The sequence below is a fragment of the Lipophrys pholis genome (genome assembly GCF_963383615.2).
Source record: "Lipophrys pholis genome assembly, chromosome: 13".
In the NCBI taxonomy this organism is placed as follows: Eukaryota; Metazoa; Chordata; class Actinopteri; order Blenniiformes; family Blenniidae; genus Lipophrys; species Lipophrys pholis.
The window spans coordinates 10,898,186-10,925,644 of record NC_137632.1 but is presented as its reverse complement, the minus strand read 5'-3'; the positions used below and the strand labels follow the sequence as shown (position 1 = coordinate 10,925,644).

General features: G+C 41.3%; 3 protein-coding genes across 3 annotated transcripts in view; all 3 read left to right on the top strand.

Moving 5' to 3' along the window:
- LOC308118951 (FERM and PDZ domain-containing protein 4-like) overlaps positions 1 to 11,273 on the top strand; it is a gene marked incomplete at its 3' end in the record, with an annotated part of 30,701 nt that extends 19,428 nt beyond the window's left edge. The window contains exons 5-17 of the mRNA XM_080478680.1: positions 239 to 284; positions 1,232 to 1,336; positions 2,115 to 2,222; positions 2,593 to 2,724; positions 3,361 to 3,480; positions 3,639 to 3,775; positions 4,084 to 4,210; positions 4,435 to 4,524; positions 4,624 to 4,806; positions 4,945 to 5,077; positions 5,166 to 6,146; positions 7,806 to 9,008; positions 10,015 to 11,273. Of these exons, the coding sequence (XP_080334806.1) occupies positions 239 to 284; positions 1,232 to 1,336; positions 2,115 to 2,222; positions 2,593 to 2,724; positions 3,361 to 3,480; positions 3,639 to 3,775; positions 4,084 to 4,210; positions 4,435 to 4,524; positions 4,624 to 4,806; positions 4,945 to 5,077; positions 5,166 to 6,146; positions 7,806 to 9,008; positions 10,015 to 11,273 (4,624 nt within the window). The remainder of the gene's footprint in view (positions 1 to 238; positions 285 to 1,231; positions 1,337 to 2,114; positions 2,223 to 2,592; positions 2,725 to 3,360; positions 3,481 to 3,638; positions 3,776 to 4,083; positions 4,211 to 4,434; positions 4,525 to 4,623; positions 4,807 to 4,944; positions 5,078 to 5,165; positions 6,147 to 7,805; positions 9,009 to 10,014) is intronic.
- Positions 11,274 to 13,143: 1,870 nt separating this feature from the next.
- On the top strand, positions 13,144 to 18,214 carry LOC308118669 (toll-like receptor 7; the record flags this gene model as incomplete). Its single annotated transcript, XM_080478179.1, has 2 exons — positions 13,144 to 16,837; positions 18,079 to 18,214. The coding sequence occupies one exon, from the start codon at positions 13,144 to 13,146 to the stop codon at positions 16,288 to 16,290; it is 3,147 nt and encodes a 1,048-aa protein (XP_080334305.1). The 3' UTR covers positions 16,291 to 16,837; positions 18,079 to 18,214.
- Positions 18,215 to 24,108: 5,894 nt separating this feature from the next.
- On the top strand, positions 24,109 to 25,310 carry tmsb4x (thymosin beta 4 X-linked). Its single transcript, XM_080478022.1, has 3 exons — positions 24,109 to 24,266; positions 24,740 to 24,852; positions 24,938 to 25,310. Exons 2-3 carry the CDS (start codon positions 24,753 to 24,755, stop codon positions 24,961 to 24,963), a joined length of 126 nt encoding a protein of 41 aa, XP_080334148.1. The 5' UTR covers positions 24,109 to 24,266; positions 24,740 to 24,752; the 3' UTR covers positions 24,964 to 25,310.
- The last annotated feature ends 2,149 nt before the right edge of the window (positions 25,311 to 27,459 follow it).

The window sequence follows — 27,459 nt, the reverse complement described above, 5'->3', positions numbered from 1 at the left end:
GTGGCCACTCCTTCACAGCTCCCGTGGCCTTGAATGGGCTCTGCCGCTGCAGTAAAATTCTGCACTATGGCAGTACAGCAACGCTGCCAGGAACTTCACCAGGACAGAGTGTTCCTCCTGCTATTGCCAGCTATCACCACAGAAATCCCCTTAGCCACAGACTTTTGTTTTATTGGTCATAAATCATGTTTATTAAAAATTAACCTTTCATTAAAATTGTTTTTTGTGTGTCCTGCAGGAGCTGCAAGGAGTCCATACTGCTGACTGTTGTTCAGCCATACCCAGTAAGCTTCTCGCTCCTTTATGAATGGAATCCCGTCAATTGTGATAGGCTGTTTGTGCTTTTGGAGCTGATTATCTCGTAGCCTCTATGAAAGCAAGTCATTAATCATGCCATATGTTGGTGCTGGCACAATATCAGTGATGTCTTAGCTGAGTGTTAGAGCCAGGCTAACTAAGGGAATCTGATTGCTGCAGTCTTTCCAAGTCCTCTCATGTTATAGTGTTAGATCCTCATAAGACCTCATGTGAACCTGCCACGTCAACATTTACTCGAGTCACAGAGCACCAGATGGTGATGAACACTCAGTGCCATGAGCATATATTCGGCCTTTGTTTACAGTTCACATAATAAATCAGTGGAAATGGAATATGCTTGAGTTCTCTCCAAAAATAGACCAGCGCATGCTGACAGAAAACGAAACGTAGACTGTGTTGCTTGTTGTGTGGCAGGAACTTCATGGCAAAATGGTATCTTTACACAATGACAGTAAATATAGTCTTTTGTATCGCAAATCATTCACCCTTATGATCATGCAAATTAGGTTTTTCACTTAGTCATGATAAGAGTTGAGCCTTAAAAAATGAAACCATTCATCAACTTGAGAAAATAAGATAGCGACTGTACAGAAATATGAGACAGTATGGGATGAGAACACTATGAGGACCAAGTTGTTATAAACCAGTAATTACTTCTGGTTGCACAGGGTTTCTTTGCAGGCTCAATGACATATTGGTGGTGAGGTTGTCCTTGCTCTTATGTCCTTGCTCGGTGCCGCCTTAATTGCATCAGCAGCAAATGGAATAAAGGGAAGTTGCCATGTTTTAAGAAAGAACCATGTCCTTGATTTATTTGAAGAAAAATAAAGCGACATGACTCACTTCTGAAGGAGCTGATTGTCGTCAAAAGTCACGTTTTTTTTTCTCTTCTTCTTTTTTCCCCATCTAAAAGTCACCTAAGTCGGCATTCATCAGCGCAGCCAAAAAGGCCAAGTTAAAGACTAATCCTGTTAAAGTCCGCTTTGCTGAAGAGGTCATCATCAATGGACAGGTTCCAGTAAGTAACCTTGAACACTCACTCACTCACTCACTCACTCACTCACTCACTCACTCACTCACTCACTCACTCACTCACTCACTCACTCACTCACTCACTCACTCACTCACTCACTCACTCACTCACGCCGCACACATCAAGGTTCTGAACTCGAGATAATAGGAGCTGACTTGATCTCTCAAAGCCTGAGCTTCATTAAAAAAAGAAAATCATCTCTATATATTGTATTATTCATGCTCACTGCACTACCATCACTTAAATGAAATCAGGAATATGTTATGATTGCCTGCAAAAGGAAGCTTTGTGATCGGTTCCTTCTTTCAGTGTGGTACAATGACAACAAAAACACAAACTGTTTTGAATTTCTTTTTTGATTTGGAGCAAAATTACAGTTTTCCCTTTTGTGACATTTCGATAAGAAGATCATGGAAAATCTAGTGTCATTAGTGGAAATTTCTGCTTAACATGGGAATGAAGACGTTTTTTTACATCTGCAAACATTTTAAAGTTGGCATGTGGTTTGTTTTATTTCTTATTATGTGTTATACTAAAAAAAAAGAGAGAAATAACTTGCTGGACCTGTTGGTTGGTTGGTTGGTTGGTTAATGAAGGCAGTGTTGAAGTCTCAGACGATCTTTTGTGGTTTTTAGTTATGCCCATGTGTACTTTCAATTCTCGATATTTTCCTGCCGTCACTTATTGATACGCTACAGTAAATTCAATTTGCTTGAAAGAAAGTAAAGATTGGTTGCTCACCTAATTATCTTTCTATCCCCAGGAGACTGTGAAGGACAACTCCCTTCTTTTTATGCCAAATGTTCTGAAGGTGTACCTGGAGAATGGGCAGACTAAATCATTTAAATTCGACAGCAACACATCCATTAAGGTAGGTGCTGGGAAGAGCTTCCCTTCACCATGCGATGTTGTTACATAACCAAAGTGATGTTCTGTGTAAATGTTGAACGGTATTCACAGGCGTGCTTGTACATCTTAAAAGTGCATTATTTCTCCTTACCGTGGCCTCGAGAGATTCATTTGAACTGAAGTTATGACTCAAACATTGAGCGGTTAAAACATTTTTAAAGTGTTTCACAAGTCATATCTGAATTGTTTTTCTAGCATTACAGTTGAAATTTCTTACACGGCATTGATTAATCATGTAATCGGGCATGCTTTGTGTTTACATGTAAAAATGATTGACAGCAGCGACTTGAGGAGGAAGAGTTGTATTAACCACGACATTATCTGTGTGAAAGGATGTCATCTTGACCCTGCAAGAGAAGCTGTCCATTAAGAGCATCGAGCACTTTTCACTGATGCTCGAGCAAAGAGCAGAGGGATCCGCAAGCAAACTCATGCTCCTGCATGAGCAGGAGATGCTAACTCAGGTGAGAACGCTCTCGCGGACATCAATTAGTGATAAAGACAAAATCCATGTAATTAAATCTTTTTTGTATTAACTCATATTAACTGTAGGCTTTTTTTTTTTTGTCAGTTTGGTTGTCTATATCTGAATAAATAAATATATAATAATTTTTGTTTTGTTTTGTTTCTAACAGTGGTTTTCATAGCGTGTGTTGCAGTACCAAATAAATCAAGGAGTCATGGGAATGGATTTTTCTAGGTTCATTTTTTTTTCAAGAAATAATGAGGTTTTTTTTTAAAGTCAGTTACTCAGTTACCATCACAGAAGGAAAAGGTTTTTGCAGAAAAGCCAAGATTTCTGTTTCTGTCCATATGCAAACATAAGCTAATCATCTGTTAACTCCAATTTCATCAAGTGTCATCAATATATAACAGATCCTTTCATCAAATCCTTTTAAAAGCCTTTGTTTTCACTATTTGAAATTATTTTAAATGAATTGTTACAGATTGCTCGATTTGGTATTTTTAGTTCCTGTCAAATCTTGACTGCTTTTTCTGTTTGTTTGTTTTTAATAGAAAAACCTTGTGATTTGAAGAGATAACAAATGTATACACTTAATGACTACTCGGGCTTGCTTTGTCTTGTACTTGTACTCTAGGTGACACAGAGGCCAGGATCGCACAAGATGAAGTGTTTCTTTCGAATCACTTTTGTTCCAAAGGATCCAGTGGATTTGCTTCGGAGAGATGCAGTAGCCTTTGAATACCTCTATGTTCAGGTAGATATCATAGCGGTTTCCGGTGGAGGTTGATGTTGCTATCATAACAGCATGGCAAACTACAATTGAGACAACATACAAATATCCAACCCCTGCAATAGGTGTGCCGCGATGGACGTCTAATGTCTCCCTGTCCTTGGTGTCTTTGTCTCCTATAGAGCTGTAATGACGTGGTGCTGGAGAGATTTGGCTCAGAGCTGAAATATGACACAGCCCTACGTTTGGCTGCCCTGCAAATGTATATTTTAACAATCAATACTAAGCAGTCCCAGAAAGTTTCCCTGAAGTACATTGAGTAAGTAGATGGGATTTTAAAATACACTGTGCTTGCATGAATCAACTGCATGTGTAATAATGAAAGCTCTTTCTGGTAGTATATTCCAGCTTTACTACTAAAGCCAGAGAACTGTCGAACAGTAAAATAATGATGTCACGGCGAGCATCGTGACGTGCTGCTGCAACACGAGAGGAAACATTCGTAGATAGGCAATGACTTTGATTGTACTCTGTCAGCTAATGAATGCACCACCTCTGGGTGAAGTAGATCGATCGGCGGCCAAGAACGATGACCTTTTTTAATCTTTATGAATTGCTCATCTGTAGGAAGGAGTGGGGTCTGGCATTGTTCCTGCCTCCTGCAGTGCTGTCGAGCATGAAAGAGAAGAACATCAAAAAGGCTCTCACCCACATCCTCAAAACCAACCAAAACCTGGTGCCTCCTGGAAAAAAGGTAGAGTGGGATGCCTTTCTTCTTTTCCCTCTTCCTATTTCTGTAGCTTTTTATTTGGCCACCTCTCTCTTTACGGTGTACCACATGTGACCCTTGGCTACCACCTAGTGGAAGTAATCGGAATAGTCATGCAGTGGGGAAGTTTTAATGGATGACGTTGCACTTTTTAAATCCTAGGGTGAACGTTCGATTGAAGTGTTTGTCAACTTTTGTCTGCTTTGCAGCTCACTGCCCTACAGGCAAAAGTCCATTATCTGAAGTATCTCAGTGACTTGAGGCTTTATGGGGGACGTGTGTTTAAATCCACACTAATTGTAAGTAAAAAGCATTGCTTGGATTGTCTGCAGCCGATGTCGCATACCTTGTAAAAGCAATATGTAAACTGTCTCTCTCTCTCTCTTCTTTTTTCCCAGCAAGGCGAGAAGCACACAGAAGTGACTCTGCTCGTGGGCCCCAAATATGGAATCAGTCATGTGATTAACACCAAGACAAACTTGGTAGCACTTCTGGCTGATTTCAGTCACGTGAACCGCATTGAGATGTATACTGAGGATGATAACAGGGTTAGAGTGGAACTGCATGTTCTGGATGTCAAGGTGAACAAACCATATGCTCTTCTTAGTAAACACAACCTACAGAAAAAGCAACAGCGAGTTATTATAACGTCATTGTACAACTTCACTTTTACATTTATTTTGTGTTGATTGTCATCTGATTATGTGCCTCTTTCACAGCCCATCACTCTCGTAATGGAGTCTATTGATGCAATGAATCTGGCCTGTTTGACTGCTGGCTACTACAGATTACTGGTGGACTCTCGGCGCTCCATCTTCAATGTGGCCAAAAACACAAACAGTATGGAAACAAGTATGTCTATAATAATAACAAGATGATGAATCAGAAAGTTCTGTGTTTTGTTGAGATGACTGTCATAGTTTCTGGTTCCTCTTTCCAGGCCATGCAGTAAGAACAAAGCAGAACTACCAAGCCATCGAATGCACCTACAGCACACCACATAAAGGATGTGAAGACAGAAACAACCAGAGGTGCAGCCAAGAATATTTGAACCAGGACTGTGAATACCTGGACCATGGTAGCTGCGACGGCCAACCCATCTACATAACTGAGATTCACCAACCACAGCACACAATTCATATGTCAGAAAGAGCAGAGTGCTGCAGAATCCCTTGTACCCAAACCTATCTGAATGTCCCGAGGCAGAAACCCCAGGACACTTCCAGGAGTGCAAAGGTCTCCTTTATATTTGGAGACCCTCCTTTAGACTCTGTAAATCCCCAAAATCTGGGCTACCAGAGACTGATGGATGAAGGCGCGGAGATTCTAGACAATCACAGCCCGATGTACAGGCGTCTTGAGGAGGACTATAAGATGATGGATGCCATTGAAGACAGTTATCAGTACTCTACCAAAATCTTTGGAACTGCTGAGTGCATCGAGGAGCCACTGCTGCACGATATCTGCTACGCGGAGACAACCGATGACGCGGAGGATGAGGATGACATCAGCTGTGAGGAAGATCTGGTGATGAGTGACATCGACAAGCCTACACTGCTGTCGCTCTCAGGGTCTAGTGATGACATCATCGACTTGACCTCCCTCCCTCCCCCACCAGAGGGTAACGACGAGGAGGACAACGACGTGCTGCTGCACTCTCTTAACATGGCCATTGCAGCTCCTCCTCCCGGTTTCAGGGACAGCTCTGATGAGGAGGAGCACCACCACCACCAGGGAGCTGGGGTCCGTGCTCAAGGGGCTCGTGGTGACATCCCAGTATCTCTCATAGATTCTGTGCCCACCCACGGAGCAGAGGGCCCCGGGGAGCCTCTGGATGACGCCATGGTGTCCACTTTGCAGGCACTTGAGGCCCTTGCCGCGTCTGAGGAACAGAGTCCGGCACAATCAGAGAGTAGCACAGGTTCTTCTTATACTATTGTTACATTCATTCATTAACAACACACCAGCTCCAAGCCATTTCACTTTTAATTTGTTGTTGGGTTTTTTTTCCAATAAAGTCCATTTTGTTCTATGTTTCCATTTGCATTCATTATTCCATCACTTATTTGTTTACGATTTGTTTTTGTGCACCGTGTTGTTCGTTTCATCAACTGAACGCGACAAAATCAAACAGTGTTGTTGCTCGTTGAAAAAGAGCAGGAAATAAATCATCATTTATCGCGATCTTCAGATGTTAACAGACTAAATGAAGCCATTTGTCCAAAAAGAAACAACACAATTTCTCATTAAATCAGTTGACAGTCTTTGTAGCACTTAATGAGGCTTTCAGGCATCTTCGCTTGCTTTAGCTCAGTGTGTATTCACCTATTACCTATTTATAAATGTTCACTTGTGTTAAGATCATTACTCCCGGGAGGTCACTTTGAACAGTCAAATAGTTCCCTGCTCATTCAGTCTCAGGTGCTTTTCTGTGTACGATTTAGGCCATTATGTGAGCCGATAAGCCATGGCCCGCAACCGACACGGAGCTTTCTGACGTTACTGAGAGCCTTGATAATCTTCTGATTTCATTAAGCCTTGAACAGTGTCGCGTCGCCCAGCGTCAGATGCTGAAAAACAACCCCATAACAACTGACTGCAAATGTGTCACTTTCTTGTGACACAGTGGTGATGGTTTCCTTCGCTTTCAAATCTTCATCTCTTCCTCTAATTTAGTTTCATCTGTCCAAATGGCAAAGTGCAAACACAGTCTGAGCACACGCCTTAGAATGAGTCTCTTTCATGTGACACAGTGGCGGTGCTCTCCTTTTCATCAGTTGGTGTTTTTAAGGTATCAAGGAGTCATCTATTTATTTATTTTATTACCATTCTATTTAATTTAGCTCTTTTGAAAAGCTTCAGAAGAGTTTAGTCTGGCCTATGGATCTTGATTTTTCTGAGAATCTTAGCAGAAGTGATAGGAGGAAGATGAAGCTATTTACAGATCAGCTTCTACTATATCTCTATCTTGATTGGCATTCTTTTTTGGGGGGGGTCATTTGCTTATATTACAAAATTAAACACTTTAATGATTCTATTTTGGGGCAAATGTACAATGGATGCATGAACTCTTGATACCTCCAATACCCCACTCCAGCAAAGCCCCATCAATCTGCCCCTGCCTCCAATTCAATTGGCTGAATGAAATATGAGATGTTTTAACATTAGAGCGAGATGTGATACCACCCGAAGACAGAAGTCTACCACACTTTATTGGATAAAATCAATTGTTTCATGCTAGATAACAATTATTTAGAATAATTTATATAGGATCTTAATTTCACAAAACAAATGGAAATTATACAAGTAGGTATGCCAAACAGGTTGTATCCATCTTTTTAAGAAGAAAAACTAAATTTTCCCCAAAAACTGTGAAGCTGTATGAGTTATATGTGTGAACTGATATGTAATGTATTCTCTGCAATAATTGATATATATTCGCCTCATTTTTGCAGTTATATATCGATTTACATTGTCATTACCTTCTCATTGTCATTCACATTTCCATTTTGACTCATTCTAGTCTGTGATATAAGTCCCTCAGTTATTAACAAAATGTTTTTCTCTCTGTGATATACAGGTGTAGAAATTTCACGAGCGTTTAGCCCCGAGTCTTCGGATTCCGGCAATGAGACAAACTCCTCTGAGATGACAGAGAGCTCTGAGCTGGCCACTGCTCAGAGAGAGAATCACCTGAGGATGCACATAGCCATGGCAGAAGGATACCATGCAATGACTGAGGAAAAGGCAGAGGTGAGTGCTCCTGGCGACGGTGCAGTGGGAGCAATGCAGTACAACCACCCAGAGCATCATGAGGAGGAGCCAAAGTCTTCTGCTGTTACATCCTCGCAGATGTTTCACTCAGACGGCGGCGAGATGGAGCCAGAGACTATGGAGATAAAATCTGTCAGTGAATACTTCACAAAGATGCACATGGGATCAGTGATGAGCCGACAAAGAGGAAAACACAGGGAGACCGAGAGAAGAAACCAAGGAGATACCTGTGATTCCTCTGATAAATCGCCAACAGCCGCTCAAGACTCAGCTAAAGAAGAGCCTCCTCATCTTGTGGGAAAGTACAATGCTTTCACTGTCAGAGATTCCTATTACATGAATCAACTTGATCTGGGGCGAACTCACTTCAAAGACAGGCATCAAAAATGGCAGCAGAGGGTGCCCGGAAACAAAATGGCAGAGACTCTTGCTCCAGAATGTGTGAATGACTCACAGGCTTCCCACGCAGACAGGTTGACAGCAAAGGGAGAGAGGCAGGACTTAGATGAAAGAAGCCAGCAGTTAAATGCCCGTCTCCTCTCCCCGTCCAAAGGGCCCGTCGCTGCAGAGGGCGATGCCACTGCACAGGACATCGAGCAGCAGCAAATGAAGCGTCCAACGTCGGAGCAGGACATCACACGACTGTATGACTACCACGTGACTAAGCGCATGTCATCAATACAAAGTGAAGGCGTTCATTCTCTTCAGAGCTCACAGTGTTCATCCATAGATGCCGGTTGTAGCACAGGCAGCAGTAGCTGTGTTACTCCCATGGATTCACCCCTTTGTGCTACAGACAATATGCACGTACTGTCCGAGTCCTCCATGAAGGGACTGAGTTACGTAACTGCCGAGGAGAAGGCTTATGGGGCCCAGGGGCCCGGAAAAGCTGGTCATACCATGGATCACACCCTGCTGCGGAAGATTCATGCAGCCACCAGCGCGGAGCCTGGATTCGGGATTGCACGGGACGGCAGTCACAGGATGACCAAGATAAAAGAAACCACAGGTAAAACTAAAGAGGAAGGTGCTCATTCTAATGTGTCTAAACAGATGCATACAAACAATAACAGTAAGAAATCACAGGTTTTTATTTAAAAGGATCAGTTAGAAACAAATCTAGCGATATCTAGACATATGAATAGTCTTGGATTTATGTTGAAAACCTCAGTAATGAAAATAGGATCTTCCTGGTAGTTCTCCCAGTGTTTGATTATGGCATGTTAAAAATTCAACATCTAAAAAGGTTTTCATTAAATGCCTAGCGCTGACTACTTTGCAGATCAATCAGTGGTTTTTGAAAGAAGTACTTGCTACTGAGAAACTATAAAACCGGCAAGTAGCTTAATCTGTAACACAATTAGAGTTTAAGGAGGTTGCTTGTATTGACTTTCCTTTTAAAGGATGATTTACTGTTGATGGCATGTTGGTGATGAGCATCATTTTAGAATGTGAACACAAAGACGTCTTAAAATAAAAGAACTGCTAAACGTTCAAAGAAGCATGCTTGAATGCTCTCTTCCTTCAATGACATTATTACAGCTGTTCATTCAATATGTGAATGAACAGCTGGGTAAAGCATCTGATTTTTGAATCATGGCATTGGAAGCAAAAAAAATGTCTGAAGGCAACGTCTGGTTTTATCGTACACTTTTGCTCCAGTCAGGCCCACATAAAACTCCACACATAGCCCGCCGTAGAACTAAGCTTTCAATACAGGAAAGGATTTAATTACCTTTATGCAGAGTCAGTTATAGATTACTTGTATCTTTAAGTTAACTGTCTGCAGGTTCATGCAAGAAGGGTATTAGTGTAGTACTGAACTTTGTCATCTAAAATAAAATATTAAAAAAAAAAAATCACCTATTGAACTAATAGTTCATACCCATGTCTCTGTTGAAAAAACACAATAACTTAAATGTAAATGTCTCTCCTTACCTGTACTGCTGAACATGTCATTCCTATCAGCGAGATGCTTAACAATTCTCTTTGTTTTCCTGCTGCCCCTAGTGTAGCTTGCACACAGCTGAAGAAGGTGGGGGAAGAGTCATCTTTAGCTCTCTGTAATGATACCAGAGTCACCACCACAGCCATGTCACCTTCATCATTACAAAGTAGCACAGAGCCCAGTGGGTTCACCCAGGCCAGCCCCAAGCCCGACCCACACGCCCTGGCATTTTCTTCAAGCGGATCTTCTCGTGATTCCACAACAGGCAGCCTCAGGAAGCCACGCAGGGTTCGGATGCCCAGCAGGAACTGGAGCACCTTAATGCCAGGTTCTAGGAGCTTAGAAGCACTCATAGAAAAGACCAAAGCCACACTTACAGGGAAGAACGACGGTCAGAATTTGCAGTCTCAAGAATTCCCAAAGGTGCCGAGGACATTTTCTGCCCAAACCTTACCGAAGAGCTTGTCGAAGGGTTCCGTTGCCTCTGATTTGACTGGTAAACGAGTGCTGAGAGGAGCATCTCTGCTGTTGCCAGAGTCAACAGTACCGAGGCCGGACGCAAGTACGTGGAGGAGCCGTAGGCCGTTCAGTCACTGCTTCCGCAGGAGAAAGTTCAACACTCAGGATGGCGATGAAGACAGAGAGATGCCCTCACGTGCACGGTTCTCTGAAAGCTCGGTTTCTTTCAGAGGCAAAAAAAATACAATCTTCAAAGCAGACGTCAAAGCCGAGTTGAGTAAGGTCACCACAGTTCTAACTGACACAAGTCTCAAAGCAAGGCTGGCCCACATAAACTCGATGAAGGGAAAAACCTACAGCCTTCAAACAGGGTTTGCACTTGCACAGAAAGATGCCTTAGAGATGATCAGTGTGTTGCGTTGCAGTGTAGGTCGCACATCCAGGGGGGATGTCCAGGAGGTCAATGAGGCTGACATTGAATCGTTCTCACAGCTGCTTTTCATGCAGGCCAAAGTGTTGAGCGGAGCCTGTAGTCAAATGGCCGTGGAGTACAGCAGCCCGGAGGAGTTGCTGCTCACTCTGACACACAGCTTCCACACACTTTGTTGCCTCACGCAAGCCTGCATGTCTCTGGTGGAAGGTCTGAGCGCTGAGAGGGAGCGGCGTGAGGTGGTAGCCAAGGTGGATGAGGTGCTCACGAACTACGTGTGTCTGCTGAAAGCTGCAGAAGCAGCATCAGGGGGCTCTCCCAGTGACCAAAGTGTGAATGCATTGACACATTACTCTGCCACCATGTCTGCTAATATAAACACAGTAACCCACTCACTGAAAACACTGCTCAACAAGAAAACTGTTATTTTGTCCTAATTATTGATTTTAAAGCCATACATATAAGACATGGGTCTAACAACCGATGTGAACTGCTGTGAAAAAATAATTGATTTTGCCTTGTGTATACACTATTTTATTATGTAAAGAAAAAATAAATTATATGAATAATTGAAATTTTAAATAGATTATATTAAGGCATCTATGAAAAGGTATATGACCCTCTTCTTAAGTATATTATCTCATATTATATAATATGATATATAATAAGGAATATTTTAGTGATTTGTTGGTTGTGTTAGGAGTTCTACATGTAAATTGTTACAACCTTATTAGTACCCTGTTTATAAATTGTACAAAAAATACGTATTATGTTGGATAAATCATACACAGCTCTTGACAAATCACTGCAAAGGACAAGATAAAGGGAAAATGATCAAGTAATGCATTCAGATCTTTAATTTGCTGGAGTCACTTAAATTTAATGGATCCTTTACACATGGACACTGAGTATTTTCCTCTTATTTTTGTCAACACCATTAAATAAGTTCAAACTTTTGAAGTTTCTGATGCAATTTTCTTGTATTTGTTTCTGTCTTTTAACGTGTTCTTTATTATCAATCTCACATCAACATCATGGGTTTTATTAAAGCTGGGTTTAAAGGCACGCTCAAATGCATTCACTTCCTTTTCAGTTATTCGCTAAAGCACAAAAAGCTGAATCACAGGGGCTTTCAGACTTTTTTTCCCGGGATTATACACATTTGCTCCTTAAATTGCATTATTTATATATATAATATGGCAACGGTTCTTCACCTGTGATTGGTATAGTAATCATTTTGAATGATTTATGACTTTTCCATTCAGTCAAGCCTGTGCGGTGATGCTTTTTACATTACTGAGTCATTTTAAGGATAAGAGCGGCTGAAACTTATGAGTTTGCATTATGGTTATACATATGTGTGATAACAACTTTACCGCCAGGCCAAGATCCATGTGAGATTGTTTGTGGGTATCAAGGGGAAGAGGCCATGCTCATGATATCAGTGTTAACATTTCATATTCAGCATGTTGACATTGTCAAGCGCATCTCAGTAGTTACTTTTCACACTCATCAATATAAAGCAGAATATACAAGTACCATTTATGGAAATATCATTAACCTGAAGCAAATTATGTGACCTGATATACCCAAAGAGAGGCATGAGTTTCACATTCCCTTGAAAGAAAAAACGGTTGTTGTGGTTGGCAGTAACTCTCATGAGTGATCAGCAACTTTTTATAGCTATGCTTTTATACTGAACAATAAAAGCAAAGACGTATCATAACTGATTCATCTACGAAGGAAATGTATTTAGAATGACATGTTTGTTTTTGCAAACAGTAATCAGTGGACTCCTTCAGACACGAAATAAGGGGGAAAACGTACATGTGTATGGCCTGTGATAATAGGGAAGTGAGCCCAGCTAATAATACACATGCTGGTGAACCCAGACACCTGTTGATCTCATCTTATCATCTTATAACAGACTGTCAGGGTTACATTCCGTTTCAACTCTGCTCAATCTGATAACTCTATCCAAGGCAAGGGCTTCTTTTCAACAATGCCATCCCACTTGGTGAGTATGGATTTTCCTTTTTAAACTACAGCACATACTGATAATGGGAAGCAACATGTTGGCCGACTTTGATTAAATGTGTTGGTTTACACAGATGTATAGAATAATTCACTTGCACTTTTCTTTAGTTGTACTATGAAGGAAGCTATACTTGCCTGTCTTACCCACGTATAAAGACATAGGTGATAATGCTTGAAATCTCCCACACATCTGTTTTATTTATCAGGTTGTGTAACTTTCACATTCACTTGTTCAAAATTCTCATTCGAGTTTTCTGTGGTTGCGTTCAGATGTGTATGGCACTGCTGGGCCTTTGGGCCTGCGCCCCGGTGTCGAGGGCAGGAATCTCCTACCCGAAGACGCTCCCATGTGATGTTAGCGAGATCAACAACGGGAGTGAGGTGAAGGTCGACTGCACCGAAAGAAGCCTCACATATATCCCCCCGGGCATCCCAAAGGACACCACCAATCTGACGCTTACGATCAACCACATTCCTGAATTAAACTCCACCTCTTTCTACGGTCTGGAGAACTTGACTGAGATCGACATGAGGTGCAACTGTGTGCCCATCAAAATCGGGCCCAAGGATCACATGTGCACTCAAAGTGTGACGATTGAGGAAAATACCTTCATCAAACTGAGGAATCTGCAAGCGCTGTATCTGGATGGCAATCAGCTTGAGCGTATTCCTACAGGACTGCCTTCAAATCTGATCCTGCTGAGTCTGGAAGTGAATCACATTTATAAGCTTTCGAGAGCAAACCTGTCTGAGGTCAAAAATCTTGAGGCGCTTTACCTTGGTCAAAACTGCTACTACCGTAATCCCTGTAATGAGTCCTACACTATAGAAAACGGCACATTTTCACAGTTCAGCAATTTAAAATTGTTATCTCTGAAGTCAAATAACTTATCCTTTATTCCATCCCAACTCCCAACGACCTTGAAGGAGTTGTATCTCTACAACAATAACATTCAAATGGTCACTGAAGAGGACTTCAAAAACTTAACCAACCTTGAGATTCTGGACATAAGTGGAAACTGTCCTCGGTGTTACAACGCCCCCTTTCCGTGCACCCCGTGTCCAGACAACGCGGCACTTAATATCAGCAAGATGGCTTTTAAAATGTTGACAAAACTGAAAACGTTGCGCCTACATAGTAACTCACTGACACATGTGACGTCTGAATGGTTTGCTCACACGAAAGAGCTCAGAGTTCTTGATTTGTCGTCAAACTTTTTAGCACGGGAGATAGGGGTTGCTGCCTTTCCAAAACTACTGGGTAAACTTGAAGAGCTGGACCTTTCATTTAACTACGAGCTTCAGAGGTATCCGGAAACGCTGAGACTGAACTGCAGCTTCTCCTATCTCAGGTCGCTAAAGATTCTCAGACTGAAGGGTTTTGTGTTTCAGCAGCTCAAACCAGGCACCATTGCTCCTTTGAAACCTCTGAAAAACCTAGAGGTCGTCGATCTGGGTACAAACTTCATTAAAATAGCAAACCCGAACATTCTGATGGAATTAAAGAGCTTTAAAATTATCAGCCTGTCGGACAACAAAATATCTTATCCCTCCGATGGGCAAGATGCAGTTGGATTCTCTGAAGAGGAGCCTTTCGACTGGTCTCCCATGTCAGCTGCTGCTCACTACCAATACAATGAGGCGAGAGAGATTCATTACTTCAGGTATGACGAATATGCACGCAGCTGCAAATATAAAGATAAGGAGCTTGGAACTGTTACATCCTTTGTCAATGCAAACTGTAGTCAGTTTGGCAAAACCCTTGATGTGAGCAGGAACAACATCTTCTTCTTGCACTCAAAATATTTAAATCTAACAGAGCTGAGATGTCTCAATCTGTCTGGAAATGCAATGAGCCAAAGTTTAAATGGATCGGAATTCATCCATCTGACTAATTTACAGTACTTAGACTTCTCCTTGAATCGTCTGGACCTGCTCTACTCCACCGCATTTCAAGAGCTGGAAAGTCTGGTCATCTTGGACCTTAGTAATAACAACCACTATTTTGAATCAGAGGGCGTTACTCACATGCTGAACTTCACCAAGAATTTAAAAAAACTGAAAATACTGTTCATGAACCACAACAAGATCTCTACTTCCACAAACACTGAGCTTGAGAGCAAATCTTTGGAGCGACTCGAGTTCAGGGGCAACCGCTTAGATGTTTTGTGGAGAGATGGGGACACCAGATATGTCAACTATTTCAAGAAATTATTCAGTCTTACATTCCTTGACATCTCTGATAACAGCCTCCATGACATTCAGTCACAAGTGTTCACCGGACTACCCGACAAGCTATCTGAACTCCACCTGAAAAACAACAAGCTCAACAGCTTTGGATGGGAGAATTTACAGTATCTTCATTCTCTGCAAGTTTTAGATCTCAGTGGGAACAGCTTAACCTCTGTGCCCTCCATTCTGTCAAACTGCACCACGTCTCTTAAGAAGCTAATTTTGCATCATAACCAAATCCTAAAACTCACATCAGATTTCCTTAGAAATGCCTACAGTTTAAAATATTTGGATCTTAGTTCTAATCACATAACACATGTTGAAGAATCCAGCTTTCCAGACGACGTTGTTAATCAGATGGACATGTTACTTCTTCACAAAAACAGATTCCTATGCACCTGCAATGCCACCTGGTTTGTCAATTGGCTCAACAGGACCAACGTGACCATCCCTAAACTGGGCACAGACGTCACCTGTGCCAGTCCAGGGGCACAAAGAGGTCATCTTGTGATCTCAGTCGACCTGCTGGCCTGCCAGCACAACAACCTGTCCATTTTCCTTTATATCCTGGTGACTTCTGTCACCCTCATTTTCCTCACCCTGTCCGTCTCCAGCCATCTCTTCCTGTGGGACGTCTGGTACATCTACCACTTCTGCAGGGCCAAGCTCAAAGGCTATCGACGCCTGAGCTCGCAGAGTGCGGTCTATGATGCCTTTGTCATCTACGACAAGGACGATTCCGCCGTGTCGGAGTGGGTGACGAAGGAAATGTGTGTTCAACTGGAGCGCTGTGGCGACCGTCACTTTACACTGTGCCTGGAGGATAGAGACTGGATCCCCGGATGCCCCCTGATCGACAACCTGTCCCAGAGCATCCACAGGAGCAAGAGGACGGTGTTCATTCTCACCCAGAAGTATATCAAAGGGGGAAACTTCAAGACAGCATTCTACATAGCTCACCAACGGCTCATGGACGAAAAAGACGATGTCATCGTGTTGATTTTCTTGGAGAAAGTCCCTTGCAATTCAAAGTACCTGAGATTAAGAAAGAGGCTATACAAGCAGTCTGTGCTGGAGTGGCCAACCAATCCTCAAGCCCAGCCATACTTCTGGTTCAGCCTAAGGGGTGTGTTATCAACTGAAGGCCACAAACAATACAACAACCTATTCAAAGAGACACTGTAACAATGGACAGAAACATTTAGTTCCGTGTCTCACTTTAGTTCGAATATACTTCTGTAAATGAAAGACAATATGTGAATATCACGCTGTTTAAATGTTTTCAAAGCCAATTGTAATTTAATATTATTGACTAAGTGTATGTGTCCTGCTTACTCCTATGAAGGAATTATCAAGCACTCTGCCGCACATTTTATTTTGATCTTGTCTGTCTAATGAAACCACTGACTTTGCTGAAAACGGGAAATGAAAAAGATGCACTTCTTGAATTCACATGGTACTTCTCCAGAAACGGTCTGACTGTGTCACCCACCGCATGAATTATTTATTGTTTGACTTCAGCCAAAAGGGTTTTTTTATAGTTTGTGGCGCAGAGAGAAAGGGTGAGAAGTAAGACACTATTACTCTTCTTACATGGCTGATTTGAACAGAAAAAATATTGATTCTGTCTTTCTCGTGTATCTTACCTGAAATATTTCATAGTTCCAGAGAATTGCCCATTTTCAAGGTTGTCCTTTGGAGATCACGAGAGATCAATAGTACATGCACAATGGTAAGTTTTATGAACACTGTTTTTTTAGAGATGATCGAGATGTTTGCTTTTATCTACGCGGCCAAAATATTTAGCAGGATTATCTTGATATGAGTGTTTGGTGTATATTACTGTATATAATCATGCTTCAAGGTTTTGGAGGCTCAGGTGTTTTTCATATTAAATTTGTCTACATTTGTATGACTCCAAAGAGGCGGGATGTTCCTACAACTCATTGGAAGCAGTTCTGATGTGCTCTGAATGGTGTACAGTCCATTAAAGTTTAAAATGCGACTCTCTGTACTTCCTCCCTTCATTGCAGAGCGGCAGATAATATTGTGGGTGTTACAAACTATACGCAGCCAACCATTTTATATTAATTTCATAGTTTTAAACTTACTACTATCCTGTGGGTGCTAACAAATGTATCTCCAGTTATTCATGACAAATGTGTGAAAAAATACTTGAAGGACATAAATGAAGGCGGTGGATGCTCAAGGAGACCCGCAGGACTTTTTATGAAGAAAACATTGCGCATTCACTGGTTTACAAAAAGACACACTAAAAGCTTAAAGACAAATAGCATGATTTGACTTAATGCAATTAAGTTTGTTTTTATTTTTGCCTCATGATTGTTTGGCATGGTAAAACCATCTACGGGTGGCAAATGTTGATATGAACATGTCCAGATAAATATTGAAAAGTGTTTGAGCTTGACTGTGTGAGTTGGTTCAGAGACCTATCAGAGTTTCACTTGTTGTTTTACTTTATGTGCTACTTTTACAGAGCATTTTAGCACTCAGTCATTGCTTTGTAATAGTGTGTGAATAATTCACACAAGATAAGACACAAGATAGATACAGGGTCGTTGTTTATGGGCATTATTTCACTTATAAAATACTGCCACCTGCTGGATATAAGTTCCACCATACTGACTATTAATTAAAATACAAAATTGCTGAATATTTAAGATATGTTCACATAGGTTATCTGACTGTAAAACTTGAGTCTCGTGCTTCATGAGCACTGACAGGTAGTAAAAGCAGAAAATGTCTCCCTTTGAAATGTGTTGTCTTTATTTCTTTTTACAGCTTAAGCCTCATTAACCTCCGAAATACTTGGAAGTAGTTCAAAGCACCAATCAAACAGCATTGCTGTTTTGCTGTTGTACCTCACTAAAAATGGCACAAAGGTTTTGGGAAACTGAAATCTGGCAGTTTGTCCAGTTTCTTCGTTTGGTTAACTTCATTATTTATCTACAGGCTGCCACATGTCGGACGTGCTTGGTGCTCATCTGGCTGTGTTGCCTCTGTGAGGTTCGTCTGACTCCAGGCAAACCGAAATGGATGTCGCCAGAGTTCCCATGTGACGTCTCAGCTACCAATGCCTCCCAAGTGACATTCCTTTGTCGAGGGCGTCATCTCACCAAAGTACCTGATGGGATAACCAGCAATGCAACTGAACTAGACTTGTCAGAAAATTACATTGAAAGTATTCCCGCTGATGCATTTTCAGGGGTAAGGAATCTGACTGTGCTCAATCTGAACTGGGCAAATAAGGAGAGGGGTGTGGACATTCATGATAATGCTTTCAAAAATCTAACAAAACTGCAGCATCTGAGCATGGCTGGCACTTATCAAAACAAAACTCCAGAAAGTCTTCCTTTCAGCATCGAAATCCTGGAGCTAAACAATAATAACATCACCGTTTTAGATGACAAGCGCCTTGCCGGGTTAGCAAATGTGACACAGCTGTGGTTATCCAGAAACTGCTACGTTTGGAATCCTTGTGGGAAATATTTTATCATTCATGAGAACAGTTTTGCAGTGATGACCAAACTGCAGATTCTGGACTTGTCCTACAACAACATAACAGAAGTTCCTAAAGGATTGCCCCGAACACTGAACACATTACAGCTGGGTTCAAACAAAATACAATACATAGGTAAGGAAGATTTCAACGCATTACACAATCTACAAAAGCTAAAAATCCAAGGGAACTGTCCAAGGTGTCAAAATGCTCCATATCCTTGTGAAACCTGCCGAAACATTTCTCTCGATATTCATCCTGACGCATTTCAAAATCTGACACAGCTTCAAGTGCTGAACCTGGGGGGGAACTCACTGAAGTTCCTCAAGCCTTCCTGGTTTAAGACGCTCGGCCACCTTCGGCAATTGTTCCTGTCGTTTAACTTCTTGATGGGCGCTATCACTGGAGAAGCCACATTTTTCAGATACCTTCCAAAGCTAGAAAATATTGATTTGTCCTTCAACTTCGACCTGAGACGTTATCCTACGACACTAAATCTGTCGAAGGAGTTTTCACATCTCGTCTCACTTAAGACTTTGCATTTGGGGGGTTTGGTCTTCAAGAATATTAGAGCCCAAACACTCAGTCCTCTGTACGGGCTTAAAAATCTGTCTGCATTGAATTTGGGTACAAATTTTATCATTAACACAGATTCCACTGTATTCAAACAATTTCAGCATTTGAAATTGATATATCTCTCAGAAAACAGACTGTATCCGACACCAGGGGATAGCCCTCCAAAACTGAGTAATGGATACAATGAGAGACAACAGTTTTCTCTTTCACCCAACTTAAAATCCCACAGACATGACTTTGAATACGAAATCACCCACGGCCTGGTAAAAGACCAATGCTTTCGCTCCGGACGAGTGCTTGCACTCGGCTCAAATAATCTGTTTTTCATCACCCCAGAGCAGTTTACCACCTACGGGAATATTTCTTGTCTCAACCTCTCAAGGAATGGATTTTCAGCAGCTCTTAATGGCACAGAGTTTAAATTGCTGCCTAATCTGAAATACTTGGACCTGTCATTCAACAAGATTGATCTGGCGTATGACAACGCCTTCAACGAGCTTCAAAAGCTAGAAGTGCTTGACCTCAGTTACAATTCGCACTACTTTAAAGCATTTGGGATTACACAAACCTTAAACTTCACAAAGAATTTGCCTGTTCTGAGAGTGCTGAATATGAGTTACAACTCTATTTCCACACTGACATCAAAACAGATGTACAGCAAGTCATTAGCTGAACTTCAGTTTACAAATAATTTCCTGGGGATTCTTTGGAAAGGGAACGACAAAACCTATGAAAAACTGTTCACGAACCTTACTAATTTGACAATTTTAGATATATCTCACAATCACATTAGAAAGATTCCCAATAATATTTATCCCAATTTGCCACGCAACCTCACCGTGCTGCGCATTAATAATAACGCACTCATCGACTTTAAATGGGACAAGCTACAATACTTTGATCACCTTGAAATATTAGATCTGAGCTATAACTCTTTGTCGGACCTGACAGGGATCAACTCAACTATCTCCAAAACCTTAACTTCCCTTTTCCTGAGTCATAATCAAATTTTCTACTTGGACGACGCATTCTCAAAAGGCCCAAAAAGTCTACAAACTCTTAGCCTCAGCTTCAACAAACTAACGGTCGTCAATCAATCGAGCTTCAAAAAAGGGCCCGAAAATCAGATCAAGACTTTGTACTTGTGGAAAAACCCATTCCAATGTACTTGTGATTCTTTGGATTTCATATTATGGATCGAGAACAGTGATATAAAGCTCCCTCGACTGACCACCAAGGTAACGTGTGACACACCAGCAAACCAAAAGGGTCAAGCGCTGATATACTTTGACATAAACCAGTGTGTGAATGACAGTCTGGCGCGCTCAATGTATATTTTCACAACCTTTCTCACTATCGCTTTTATGTTTGTGGCAACTGTTGCTCACTTATTTTATTGGGATGCGTTCTACTTCCACCACTATGTCAAAGCAAAACTGAAAGGATACAGATCATTGAAGTCACAGGACAGTGTGTATGATTTATTTGTGACGTATGACACAAGAGATCCGCAGGTTTCTGAGTGGGTGATGATGAATCTGCGGGTGAAACTGGAAGAGGAAGGAGAGAATCATCTCCCTCTGTGTCTGGAGGAGAGAGATTGGCCCCTGGGGGTCCCGATAGTAGACAACCTCACTCAGAGCATCCAATACAGCCGCAAGACCCTGTTTGTCTTGACAGAGAGCTACGTGAAGACCGGGGTTTTCAGACTGGCAATGTACCTGGCCCACCAAAGGCTGCTTGATGAAAATGTGGACGTGATTGTGCTGCTGATGCTGGAGCCCGTCCTGCAAAATTCTCACTTCCTGCGCCTGAGGAAGAGGCTGTGTGGGAAAAGTGTTGTTGAGTGGCCGAAAACCGCAGCCGCAGAGCCCTGGTTCTGGCAAAACCTGAGGAACGTCGTCCGAGTCGACAACCAAGTGATTTACAACAAGGCTTATTCAAAGTACTTCACCAATAAGTGACACGGGACTCAGGGACATTCGACTGGCAGCAGCTTTAATGTTGTGATGTTGTTTTGAAGTAAGTTTTGTTTGGGAAACACACGTTTTGCTGACAATGATACTGAGACTTTTGTGATTAAATTGTAAATGATATTGTCTGTTTTTATGTCTAATTATTTAAAAGCAAACATGCAACTGAAAGACATCAAGTTTCCTCAATAATTCGTATTACAAATGCTAGGGATTGAAGTTCACACAGTACAAATACTCACATCATTGTTCTCATTAGTACTTAAATACTATTTTTCGTACTTGTAATTTCATGAGTATTTTTCCCATGTTTAATACTTGATTACAATTTACCCCACGTATCCCTGCCGGTTCATTTTTTCTTTCATAGAGATATGTCCTCCTTTAAATATACATTTGTTTACCATTGTGTCATTTTTATAGCCTTTATTGTTTATCTGACAAATGTACTTTAAACAGATATTGTATACAGGTACATTGAATTAAATGTCTGCTACTTACAATCGAAAAAGTAACTAATACTTTAGAGGTCTGGGCCATTAGGGCCAGTGTTCACTTTTTTTTTTTTTTTTTAATTTTCGGCCGGTGTTTTTTATTTTTCACAGCACTGGGTTGATCGCACGCTGTTTCCGCTGTTCCTGGGGCGCCTCCGCCTCCCTCCACTGGCAGCTTCCTCTTTTATTTTTAATAAAATGTGTTTAAAGTTTATCACTGTCAGCTTCTTTTTTTGTTTTTGCAGACATCCCCTGACGACGTAACACGTCCGTTCACTGTGTCAGTGGTGTTAGAAATATGGATGGAAAGAACAAGGGTGGAGCAGAGAAGGTTAGAATTAAAAAGAGGAAAGTTCTGGAAACAGATGCAACAAAATGTGCTAAGATTGGCAACTTTTTTCATTAAAACCAGCTCACGGTTAGAAACAACAAATGACGATGGAACAGGTAAGATGCTTTACTTTGCCTCCAAAAAACTGTTCAATTTAATTATCAAGTCAATGAATTATGTGGCTTTGTGGCATATAACATGAAATTATATAATTTGAATAATAATATGATGCAACCAGATCCAGCAGCACCAAGCAGGCAGGACTGATCACAGGATAGATCATATAATTATATTCAACATAATGAAGAGTAGGATGGAGACCTGCTCCATATGAGAAATGCCCTTAGATTCTAGATGATTCAGCTCTACATTAATGGAATTGAGCTGAACTTTGTAAAAAAAGGGGAGATTTGTGCAGAGCCAGTGGTGATGAGGGGATCGATCCCGTCACTATATGGAAGGAACAGGTGAGCTGTTGTAACAGTGCGTGAACAATCAAGCAGTACTTCCAATATATGAGAAGTTTCTCAACAGTACATTTCATTAAAAACAAACTCAGGAGCACTTTGACCAAGAAGAAACTTGAGGCATTCATGCTCATAAGCACTGAGGAAGGAATCCTCATGTCTGTGGACGATGATATTGTCATAAACAAAGTGGCAGAGACCAGTGCACTGCTCAGGTGCTTATTCATGTTTCAGGGTCGGTCATGTTTCTTTGAAAAACAGATGATGGTGTTATAAGAAAGGTCATTTTTTTTAATTCTAAATTATGAATCTAATATTTTGTTTTTCTTTCATTTTTAAGCTTTGTAAATCTGTTGACACTTATTTGAAATATAGATTCTGAAATTATAAAAAAAAAAATAAAGAAAGAAAAGATGTATAATGTAGGTGCACTTGTGTTGAACTAAATTTTCATTATGAAGCAACCCCTACTTGCAACAAATGGGAAATAGCTTAGAAAAATACACTGAATTACAAGGCTTTACAAAACAGTGCTCTAGACTTCACATGTAAGATTATATTTACATGATTTTATTAGGTTGTGATCTAAAGTAGGCCGGTCTGAGGTATGAAACTGCTTTTGTCACTGTGCTTTACACCGCTGACATAACCATCCAGATGACTGAAACTTTTTAAAACGTTTTTCAGATTGTATGGCTTAATGAGTATCTGTCTATTATGTTTGTATTTTAAGAAAACATATATTTCAACTTTGATAGTGTTTAATTTTTTTCCCATTTTACTTTTTAGTTGCTAATTAACTGAACAATATAGTCTCTCTCTCTCTGTGTCTCTGTCTCTCTCTGTCTCTCTCTCTCTGTCTCTCTCTCTCTGTCTCTCTCTTTCTCTCTCATGGTTTCTAAGCCTTTTATCATATTACTTTTATCATGCATTGTTTGCTGCATTTACTCAACTATTTATTTCACTAACCCTTTCTGTGAGTAGTTTGCATGTTCTCCCTGTGTGTGGGGGGGTTTCCTCCAGCTACTCCAGTTCGCTACCACTGTACAAAAACATCCATGTGAAGTTAATTGGTGACTCTAATTTGAGTAGAGGATTGAGGATGGATGGACTGCAGAGCAGCTTCAATTACATTTACGGCCTGACAACTGTTGCATAAAAAAAAAGATCAACTTAATTTACACAACAGTACTTTTAGTTGTGATTTAGTACAATTTAAGCAATGTAACACTGACTGTACTTGAGCACTTTGGCTGAAACCCGCAGGCATTCCAAGAGATGCAGAGTCTTGTTTTCCCTCCGTTTCACCGCAGGGTGTCGCAGTTGAGTTGTGATTTTTAATAATCCTGCTGTGTGAAGTTAAACCCAAACTCACTGGCCTCTGACAAGAAATCAGTTTGGAGGCTTGCGGTTTGTTCGCTTTTCGGGGTGAAGTAACATCTGGGGGCAGCTGCGGAAGCGTTTTACTAGTGAGAGCTGCCAAAAAGAGGAGGCTCGGTCCACTCAGCCTGCTGTGAAGCAGCTGTTCACTAAACGCACTTTACTTCCATCACGTTCTAGTTTTTTGGTTGTTTTTTTTTTCTTCAAGCCAATGCTCAAGCTGATGTGGTCCTCCATTATGGTTTAGTCGCGGGCAGCGTTTGTTTCTTAATAATATAAATAAGGTGGAAAAGCGGCGTGTAGTGACGTCACGACTCATTTGCATACTGCGCAGTATTTAACGAGGGCTCGAGGTTCTGACGGCACTCCGCTCATTCCACTGCGAGCCGTGCGTTTCCCACTCCTCCCAGCAAAACCTCGGTAAGTCTGCGCATCTTTTAGCACCCTTTTGCACTCATTTGAAGACCACTTTTAAATCGCTGCCTTGCCTTTGTACGCTTTTTATCTGCGTCTTTTGGTTTCCAACATTCCGACTCGCCTGACACTGTCAGGTTTAGATACAACTGTTTAAAGGTGCGTTTTTTTGTTACTGGCAACAGTTTGCTGTGTGGAGACGCACACGCCGCGTTGGGTTAAATCCAGGTGGGAGGTTTGTGTTCGGAGGGGCTGCAGGCTTTGTGTTGGAGGCTCACGCAGCTGAAGGTGGTGTTCTCATTGATCGCCTTGAAGGGCGGTGGCCCCTTGTTGCACATGCTTAATGCTCCACTTTAGTTTTGTTTTTTCTAAGGTACATGGGTGTAATCCATTTCCACCTGAATCTGTAAGACGAGTATATTTATCAAAGATCCAGTGTATTTACTTAGTTTTTTTTTTTCTTCCCCTCCCTACTAAAGAACTTATCCAGCCATGGCTGACAAACCAGACATCTCGGAAGTCGAAAGCTTTGACAAAACCAAGCTGAAAAAGACGGAGACCCAGGAGAAGAACACTTTGCCGACCAAAGAAAGTATGTCTTATGCGCCCAGTGAGAACTTTCTGTAACTTGTCGTCATGGAACTAACAATATTTTTTGTTTTGCTCTGTTTTTGCAGCCATCGAACAGGAGAAGACTGCATGAAGGGCAGTCTTCCTGTACACTGCACATTCCACAAGCCTTGCCTCGACACACTTCCACTTCCCATGTGTATCAAGTTGCATCACTGTCTAATTGACTGAACAATGGCTGTACAACCACCATCCACCTGCCCGACTGGCACTCCAGAAGTGGCTTCCTGGTCATCTGTTGCCATGTCTCAAACTCCAGGGTGGTGCCGATGAGCAGGCATGCCGAGAACCCAAAGCTACACTGATTTCTAGCCGCTCTGGCGACTTGTGAATGTGCGCAAAGCAAGCTGTTTTGTAAATCTGGAATGCACATGTTTTGTTAAATATGCAAAATAAAATAAAAATGTAAATTTAAACTTTCATGGTGGCTTCTTGCATGTCAAACTACCACTTGTGTTGAACACTAGTTTAGCAAAATGCTAAACTGCCAGTTTGTCTATTGCAGACCTGCAAGAGGGTGTAGTTTAGGATTTCCCTCACGGTCTTTGAAAGGTAACTTGAGGAGAATCTTTAAACCAGTTTATGCACAATTGCAAGACCTTGTCTCACTCTGCCCCCAGCTATGACTGACAGTTGGACTTTTTTTTAAGTCTCGTCTGTCTGGTTACCCTCCCTGAAGGGGTTGATCAGTGCAGAAACTGGTTTTCTGCAGTCTAATTTCTTTTGACTGGTAAAACCAATCTTGAGCTGTAAACTTGCCCTGTGGTGACAATTGGTACACCTGGGTACCCCCCCATTGACTTGTACTGTACTCAGAAGTGCTGATTTTCTACATGACCTAGGTAGCTGACAAACGGGGTAAAACTAAATTTTTATTCTGATGGTAGACTTAAATCCTGACCTTTTTGAGTGACATACATAATTAGTCTCTCAGCCAAGGTAGGGATGAGAAACACTGACTTTACTGCGCAATGTCTGTGCCGAGAAAGAAGTTGTCTGTGCTGTTCCTGAAACCATATTCTGCTCAAGGAGGGCAAAATCTCCCATCCTGAATTCTAGGCTACATTTAATCCAGTCATCCCTTGTGTGGAAAAGTTTTATACATGTGCTTTTTATTTTTTTTACTTAAGACTCTACAATTTAGTCCTGTGCACATCTGTGATGCCACTACCCTTATGTGCAGTCCAGTCAGACAACGGCTCTAGTGTCTTACAACTATGTGCTTCTCGGAGGACATATTACTCATTTCAAGACAATGCGATCGCATTGCACTCATTAGTTTGTCTTAACTGTCTCCTACAAACTCGAGAGCAAATGAGGGACATCTTGAGTGAAAGCAATGATGGAAAACTTATGACTAGATGCATTTTTTTTTCTTCATTACTTGACTCTTTTCTCATATTCCCTGTGAGAGTATGAATTTCATGTGGGTGTCAGCCAAGTAAAGATCTTAACATGTTTATAAAAATGACACTGAAATGGTCAGCTGTGACAAACTTGGCATCGAACACTGAGGGGGCCATCTGCCACTGTTGTGACGAGCACCCTCCGGACCGGCTGTGCCTCGGACTGACCGCAGCCCACGACCAAGAACACAGACGCCTCTGAGACTACATATGGCTGCATATTGTACGTAATGTACTCTGAGAATGAGGCCACACTGGCACTGCTGATAGGCTTATCCTGTACATCAATAACTGTACTGTACTGGTCATTTCAGAGAGTCGAGGGAAAAAAAACATAACTAATAACATGCAAGTGACGCTGCAAATAAAACTAAATAAAATCCCAACACTGAGCAGCAATGTTTTGTCAACAAAGTAACATTGCCTGTAATGTAATACAGTTGCATCTAAAAAAATTTGAATAGATTTTTTTTCCCCATGATCTAGAAGTGAAGACACATCAACTCAAATAATTGAAGCTTCTTTTTTTTATATAAGTATAGTTTATCATTTAGAATCTCCACATATTGGAGTGTTTTATGAGACCAGATGTTTTTCCTCCTTTTTTTAATGGAAACCATAAATTATCACAACTGAAAAAATAAAACAAGCCTGAACCTTCCGGGTGTAGAAACTGACAAAACACTTCTCTTGTCAGTCTCTTGAGGGCTGTCATACAGAGACTTGCACACACCACTTGTGGTTCATTGTCTTCCAAAAAGACACTGACATATGGAAATAGTCAACAGTGATGATGGTCACCGAAGCTGAGGGATTTCACCCTTACAGCCTACCATACTTTATCGTATTTATTTCTATCTATATATCTCTGTCAGCAAAACTCGATGTCACTGAATTTCTTTTTTGTCTGTGTATTACTGTATGACACGCTTGGTATGACTTAAGTCTTTCTCCAATTGTAGATTCTATATTTGTATGCACATATGGCCATGCTGTGTCTTGTACTGTGTAAGTCCATGTGGGCTGATCAACCTGTGTGCGTGGGTATAAGAATAATCACACGCAAATGCTGTTGTAAACAATGAGTCACAAGAAAAAGAAGCAAATGGCTGACTGAATCACATCTACACGTGCTGTTGTTGAAATACAGAAAATATAGTTAA

Bases quoted from the DNA above. Each gene is read 5' to 3' on its own strand.
- tmsb4x (XM_080478022.1), top strand. From the start codon at position 24,753: ATGGCTGACAAACCAGACATCTCGGAAGTCGAAAGCTTTGACAAAACC. The intron at 24,853-24,937 runs GTATGTCTTATG...CTGTTTTTGCAG, and splicing joins CACTTTGCCGACCAAAGAAA to CCATCGAACAGGAGAAGACT.